The 8,389-nt window shown below is 39.2% G+C and overlaps 1 protein-coding gene across 1 annotated transcript in view; it reads left to right on the top strand.

Moving 5' to 3' along the window:
* fign (fidgetin) overlaps positions 1–6,046 on the top strand; it is a 35,032-nt gene extending 28,986 nt beyond the window's left edge. The window contains 1 exon segment of the mRNA XM_013137820.4: positions 1–6,046. Within this exon segment, the coding sequence (XP_012993274.4) occupies positions 1–1,605 (1,605 nt within the window). The 3' untranslated portion in view covers positions 1,606–6,046.
* Positions 6,047–8,389: the final 2,343 nt, after the last annotated feature.

An 8,389-nucleotide genomic window follows, 5' to 3' on the forward strand; every position in this document is an offset into this window, starting at 1 on the left:
CGCCCCCCCCCAACCCTAGTGCCCGGCTACAACGCAGGGTCTCCTAACCTGTCCAGCTACAATTATCCTCCAACAGGTTATCCCCAACAGACGGCTGTGGCCCCTGGCTATAGCACCGGGGTAGCACCCCCCCCCTCTGCCTATCTGCCATCCGGCATCGCGGCTCCCACCCCACTGCCCCCCTCCACACTCCCCGGCTACACCTACCAGTCCCATAACCACGCTCCCATTGCGCCAACGCCTGTGAATGGCAACTCAGCCAACTCACTGAAAAGAAAAGCTTTCTACATGACGGGGCATGGAGATATGGACTCCAGTTATGCTAATTTCAACTACAACCAACAGCGCTCCTCACAAAGCCCCATGTACAGAATACCAGACAACAGCCTGTCAGACTCAAGCAGGGGGAATGGCTTTGACAGGAATGCTGATCCGTCATCTTTAACATTTAAGCCAACAAAGCAGCCAATATCCTCAGATCAGCAAAGAAAATTTAGCGGTCAGTCTGGCAGGGCACTCACCCCTCCATCCTATGGCTCAACCAAAAGCTCTGCGGGAGGTCTGAGATCAGGAGAGTCCTTTGGAAAGTTTGGATCTCCCATCCCCATGAGTGAGCACAGTGAAGAGCACAGACAGCACCTGTCCCATTCCATAGCTGGGTCAGACATTGGAAGTGCTACCTCATCCAGTCACACTGCAGAGGAACAGCTGAAGAACAGCGATGCTAACCTTGTGGAGTTGGTTACTACAGAGGTCCTTCAGCCCGGTCCACCTGTCGACTGGAGTGACATTGCAGGTCTGGAGCTGGCCAAAGCAGCAATCAAAGAAGAAATTCTTTGGCCCATTTTGAGGCCAGACATGTTCAGTGGACTCGCCACATTACCTCGGAGCCTCCTTCTCTTTGGACCTCAGGGAACCGGCAGAACGCTGCTCGGTCGCTGTATGGCCAGTCAGCTGGGGGCGGCCTTCCTGCGGCTCAGCGGCTCAGCCCTGGTGACCAAGTGGCTGGGGGAGGGCGAGAAGATTGTCCAGGCATCCTTCCTAGTGGCCCGGTGTCGCCAGCCCTCGGTGGTGTTCATCAGTGAGGTGGACATGCTGCTGTCGGCCCAGCTCAGCGAGGAGAGCCCGGTGAACAGAATCAAGAGTGAGCTCCTCATGCAGCTGGACAGTGTGCTGACCTCAGCTGAGAACCACGTTCTGGTGGTCTGCTCCACCAGTAAGCCCGAGGAGATCCAAGAGTCCTTGAGGAGATACTTTATCAAAAGGCTCCTCATTCCCTTACCTGACAGCACGGCGCGTCACCAAATAATCAGCCAACTGCTCTCGCAGCACAGCTATTGCCTCAGTGACAAAGAGATGTCAATGCTGGTCCAGCGGACAGAGGGCTTTTCAGGACTGGACGTGGCCCGGCTTTGCCAGGAAGCTGTGGTAGGTCCTCTCCATGGCATCCCAGCTTCGGATCTGTCTGCCATCCATCCCAGCCAGATGAGACCAGTGTCCTACCAAGACTTTGACAATGTCTTTTGCAAATTCCAGCCCAGCATATCACAAAAAGAACTGGACACTTATACGGAATGGAATAAAATGTTTGGTTGTAGTCAATGAAACTACAGCGTTAGAACATTCTTTAGACGCATAACATTTTTAATTCTGTCCTTAGTAAACAGGAACTAGGCAAGAGAATATTACAAAACGTGGTGACCTTAACACCTACAGTACAGTGAAGGCATAAGGATAGGCCTGGGAGAAGCAGAGGCATATGTAAAAACTGGCAATCTGGACAACAACACATTGTGATGCTTGATACTGCTGAAACCAAGCATTGTCTACCACTGTGCAAGTGAGTAGACTAAAACAGGTTGGAACACTTGTGTGTATGTATATATATATATACCATTCGGCTGTTCTTGAGATTCAGTTACTATCAAGTGCCTGAAGTGGTGCTCTTTTATTTTGTAATTATTATTTGTTCACCTCACAATCTGTATTGGTGGCATGTGCTAATATAAAAAGCTTTAATGAGACAGAAATGACAAAATTGCTTTTTTCCATTCAATTTTTCCAACAGTATTCTTCAAATGTATCTGTTATGCTGTCTCTGTAGACAGGAGAAAATATGTGTGGTATTGGTAATCTGTTCTCTAATTTATCGACAACATTAGGGGTTCGAGAAGCAAAGCTGGTGAAACCCTACTGTAGTTCTTCTGGTTTATTATTATTATTATTATTATTGTTTCTTTTGATGTTCTCTTTGAAAACTCAGGAAAGTGATTGTGATATGTACAGTACCTCAAAAGATTGTGTCAAAACACTGCACACTGAAAAGAGCATTTGGCATGCTTTTTAATTAGCATTATCAAAAAAGTAGTAGTTATGGTACATTAATAGGCAAAAATGACAAGAGTATGACATTGAATGTACCAGAGAAATTCTGGAGTATTTGGAAAGACGAAGGGGGGTTGTGTTTTTCTTTGAGATTATACACGAGACAAATCCCATTGTGAATATACTGTATTTTTTTTAAATGTATCAAGGCTGGAGGAATTATGTTTCTGAAATGCTATTGACTACAATACATTTGACTGGCCTTGATCCAGAGTACATTAAGAGAACACATTTTAGTTTTTATTTAAGGGGCCCAGTGCAGTCAAAAACTTGATTTCCTGTTTTTTCTTGATGATAAGGTATTTCCATACTATGAGGTCAGAATAACACATGAATGTTACGCATTTTGATGCCGTTTTGTGTAACAGCTGTTTGGAAAAAATCCTGAATGTTCAGTCTTTTCAGGTGTGATGAAACTTTTAGAATGCCTAGTGACACCGGGTGGTAAATTTGGTAATAGTGGGTTCCAAGCCAACCAATATCAGCTAGATGTCCCCTCCAAACTTTCATTATCCTCAGAATATGCTTGCTTTAGAACTTTCTCTTTGCAGAAAAGCAATTTTAACATAAACAATTGTGGTAAGTAATTTCATTGATACCCGGAATGATCTGATATTTAAATAAACATGTCTGCAATGTGGGCGTTAATCCTCATCTGCAGGAGAAAGCATAACATATGTATTTGTCAAACATTATCAGCAGCTTAATTCTGGATCTCATCTGCAGATAGAACTATAAAGCATCTTGCGGCAGAATAATGGTATAAGAAATTGTAAGGCTGCAGAGAGCATTGTGGGGTTGAAATATCTAGTCATTTCCCCCAAGGTATTTCATTTAATCCTGTTGCTATTTCATCATTAATGAAACCTAAGGATTATGTATGCCCCAAGTTCTTTTCTACCTCAGTTCATTCATTTTTCTTAAAAGCAGATTCGAAAGGGATGGCTAGATGACAGAGGCAATTTAGCTCTTTCCTTTTGAGGGAACAAAAAAGCTGCCTTTCTGTCAACAAAATTACATAAGTTAATGTTCTACCTTTAGTGTAGTCCCCATAATAGACACCAATTTAAGAGTATTTCTCTGAGCAGAAGCAGGTTGGTCTTGAAAAGGTGTCAGGGGATATTAGCCCTGTCTTTGAGCCTTTCTTTATGTGTCATTTTTCACAGCCAATCTATGTTATAACTATCAGTGTTTAGTAATATGCCAGAACAAGGGCAATGGAGACAAAGGACTGATGTCTGCATGAAAAGCCTTGCATTGAATGTATTTTGTTGTCCTTTTTTTTACTAAAACAGCAGGAAAACTGTTGCAAAGCACTGTGGAAGGAATGCCACTACAGTATTACTGTAGGTGTTAGCAGTACAGTGCAAGTGCACTGACAGATGTTGCATTTATGTTTACTAGCATATCAATGAGGTATTGACCCGTTTTCTGTTTCTTATATTTTAGATTTACATATATCTTTAATTTTCTCCAAAACGTGCACTGTTACAATTACATAAGTAAGACAATGACCTTATTATTCATCTGGGGAAATGTTGCTTCTTGCAGCACTGTGCAAAGTTATTTGTTCAGCTCCAATAACGGCACTTACTGAGCAACAGGAGGCCGTAGAATCACTGATGGTCCATGACACTTCCTTGTTCAACTGTAGCCTTAAAGGGATACTTCTGGGTTTTGGGCAAAAAGTCAGTTTATCTAGTTCCCCAAAGACAGATTAACTTTTGGAAACCCTGTATATATGCATTTGCCAGGGCTTGCTCTAGAAATACAGGAAAATCTTAAATGTGACCCTGTTTAATCTTGTTACACAAAGAATAAGAAAATAATTATAATGTTTTAGCGACCATTATGAATAAAGTTAGAGGTTGTTTATTGAACCAATGCTAACTACCTTGAGCATACTAACTGAGAAAACTAAAATGACAGCATATAGTGTAGACTTCCAGTAATTGCACTTAAGCTAATGGGCAACTTCCTTGAAATGGAAAAAATTCATAGGTATTGTATCCTCCTTTAAATCTAACTCTGGGGAAGTAGATGAAAGGGTGCTTGGACAAAATCCTTAATTATCCCTTTAAGAATGATAATTTCCTGGGTTTGTTAAACAGCTACATATGAACTGCGGTAAAATAGAACACTATTCTAAACTTTTGAACAAATAAACAACACTGCATCTTAAACAACATTGATGTTCCAAAAATCGAAATCTACCAGTTATTTTATTTGATCTTTGTATAATATTTTGCTATGTGGATTGTATTGCCATAGGTACATATGATAAAAGTCCTCTAGTTGAATTGCAGTTAACCAAATGCACTTTTCATTATGTACTGTCATGTTATATAATTCGTTTTAAGTCTCCCTGGTTCCATAGTGAAATCATTTTAGAAAATGCAACTCAAAATGTAAAAAAAATACATTTAGCGAGTTAAGCAGATATAGAAATTATGAAACATTTATCGATGAACTTAAGGCAAGACAATTTAATGAATAGCAAAGGTCTTTTTAACAACATATACAGACACTAACAAAAAGAGGAGGTCGGACAGTAAAAATTTAATGAAAAATCAACTCATTCCAACATACCGTACATAAACCACACAGTTGTACTATTTGTTGAGTGTAAGGATATTCAGCTGGAGGACTACAATGTGATGGATGGGCCTGAATAGGAAATATGTACAACAAACAAGTCTAACAAACTAGCTAAAGAAAGGTTGAGAAGCACATTCAGTGTATTTGCCCCCATTTCTGACAATGTCAATCAATTGAATTTCGTTTTTCAGCCTCTGTCAGTGTCTCTCTGGGTGGGTTTTGTACAGAACTGCTTTAGATGTTGGCTTCATCTCTATGTAGTCGTATCTGTTTTATATTCAAATGTTGTACTTTATAACCATTTCTACCTCATTGCTACATATTGTACATGTAGTACTTATGTTCTGTCTTTTTGAATGTCATGCATTTGTAAAAAAAAAAATAATAATAAAAAAAAAAAACGACAACTAAAAACAAAAACATTTATCAAAACATTTAAAGCTAAAAAAGTTATTAAAAAAAATGAACAGCTAGCCCTTGAATTCAAACAGTCTACCTCAGAAAGACTGTCCTTACACTGAACAGTATTAGCATCAGAACTGATCCGACACATTAGTCAGTATGAAAGTGACGAATAATGCACACATACTTGAGGCTGACTTCTATGGGCTGCATACTCATGATGCCACATTTCTGCGGGGATATTGTGGGCTGTATAGGTCTTCTCCAAGGTCTCTAATGCAAATTCACTTTTTAAACTATAATGACTCGCTTTAATCCTTTGTGAATTGTTGTAGTGCGCATGTTAATGTGTGTGTGTGTGTGTGTGTGTGCACTTACAATTCAGTGTGTAAGTGAGAGGGGTTAACATATTATGATGTACACTTCAAATTTATACAGTACACATGTACAGGAAATAAACTTGCACATAACGTATGTGAACTCAATGTACATTTGCTACTGATATATACGTATTAAAATACACCACATACAGGTTTATATGTGTGTATGTATTGCCATACCTACAGTCAATGTATATGTATTTTCATTCAAGGTACAGTACAAAAAAAAAGGATAAAATGTTGAATAAAGATGTTTTTTTGCTGGAAACCGAATGTTCTTTTTTGTATGCACTCATTGAATAGACTTAGATTCATGGATGTCAGCATTGTCTGCTAACAAATTAAGGTTTGCCATTTATTAAATTTTTTAAGAAATGTGGAATTTGGGAAGTCAAATAATTTATTTTAAAAGACCTATACAATGCACAATACAGCATGATGCTCTCTAAGACCCATATTTTCTATTTATCTTCAAGGCATTTTGTCTTGTAAAAATGTTGCTTCCACTGTGTAATTGTAATTCAACCATTAACCAAATGTGTTTTGTTTTTTTTATATACGAAAAACAACGAGGAAGGTAAAAGGATTATAAAATCACTTGCGCACCGTTCAGTTCATAACTCCACATTGCCTCTGATTCTCTTTATGTAAATGGAACATTTATGCATAGATTTTCTTTTTTCGCTGGTATCATTATATAGTTGATGGTATGTGCGTAGGAAGCTGCTGTACAATTAACATTAAGGAAAAAAGTCACAATGCTTTTTGTGCCCAGTGCTGTTTCATCTGTAATGCTTTGTGTCTCTGTTTCTGCACTGTGCCCATGAAAACAGTCTGTGCTTAATGGATGGATTTCAACAGGATCCCCCCATTATACTGGGAACAACCCAGGCCTTATCACAACAATGAAGGTTATCGAAAGCAACAAAAAAATCAACAAAATAATGAAGTGAAATATTTTATTAGCTGTTTCCACACATTTAAATTGGTCATCTGTGTCAATAGCACTAATCATGGATAGCAGAGTGAACAGCAGCATACCTCAAATAAAAATATCTTAATTCAAACTTGTGCCTACAGGTTTATGGTCTATATTGTTTGAGTAAATATGGGAGCATACTGTTACAAATTTTGTGACATAAATGCTATGCCTCTGCACTCAAAGGCTGCTGTAGATATTTACTGGAGTGGACAATATCATTCCTTTTATAAAGCATAATTCTCTATGTTGGTTTACAACAACCTATTGGGTAGACATTTTCCATGTGCGACTGTTAAACTAAGTCAATATAGAATCCCTAATTTTGCCTGTTTGTAAATGTCTATGTCTCCATATTACTACATTAAAGATTTAGTGTCTTGCATATGATAGCCATCATGGCAAATCTGAAAGACTTTAAGTAGCATTTAAAAATAAAATGGAAATAATGGTAAGAGTAATTCTCCTGTTTGTCACACATTGGGCCTTTCACTTTCTGATGCAATGCCTGCATGCTGCACCTATAATGTTGCCATTTGTGAGATACATGTTTATTTGAATTATTTTTAAACACATCCTCATCTTAGCTAACCTTTGGTTTTAATTTTTAGCACACAGTACTTTCTTCATCAGTACTTTTAACATACATTCAGCGTTTGTTATTTGTCCCCCCCCCCCCCCCCCATTGAAATTTTAAACAGGAGCCTTTAAAGAGAACATAAAACTCTGTGCTGATAAAAGGAAAATGGAATTGTGTCAAACAAATTACACTGAAGTTATTAGTGGCTATTTTGTAAATATCAAAGATCCACTTGTCCCAGTGTTCAGCGGTTCATTTGCATTCTGATGAAACTGGAGTGGATGTGTGTGAACTCGGGGGTTATCTGCGGCACTGCAGCGCTGAGCAGCCGAATCAGACAGCCCAACAACCGCGTGGCTCGAGAGGATGAGCCACAGACCTCTCTCAAATCACTTCCTTCATAACAATTAAAATATGCAAAGTGATAATTTTCCTTAAGTAGCCTTAAATGTGCAATCTATTTAAATGTGAGGGAAATTGCCTAAAGCTTGTGGTGTGAGGGAGAAAAATAGAATAAATTATGCAAATAGCAGAAAGGACTCTTGAAAGCCTAATTTTTCTGTAATAAGCATACTGTTTCATTAAATTGTTTGCCTCTTATTAAAAGTGACAGTTCTTTTGCACTGTCTGATGGCTATATCTGACACAAGCCCATGAAAATAACTGCCAGACTAAATGCTAAAGCATTTTGGTAGCTTTTAGATGATGGTTACATTCACGAAGTAATTATGCGCTGGAGAGTCCAGAAATAAGGTTTAATTACACAGTAATCGCTTCTGATGGACACTGGGAAGTGTGAGCACTGCCAGACTGCAATCCATCAATGACAAACCCCTGGCCACTTTTAATTCCTCCTCATTTGCATCATAACCTCCGCACCAAGTTGCACAAATGCTGTTAAATGTTAATAGGACCTGTCTCTCTACTCAAAATGAATGCTTAAACCATTTCATCTCTCTCCCCCTCTTGTTCTCTCCAGCCTCCCTCTATCTCTCACACCCACGGTCCATATCTGCTCTCTCTCTCTTTCCATTCTCAGGAGCACCCCCCATAACTAGCTCCTCT

This window comes from Esox lucius, chromosome 16 (genome assembly GCF_011004845.1).
Source record: "Esox lucius isolate fEsoLuc1 chromosome 16, fEsoLuc1.pri, whole genome shotgun sequence".
Lineage (NCBI taxonomy): Eukaryota > Metazoa > Chordata > Actinopteri > Esociformes > Esocidae > Esox > Esox lucius.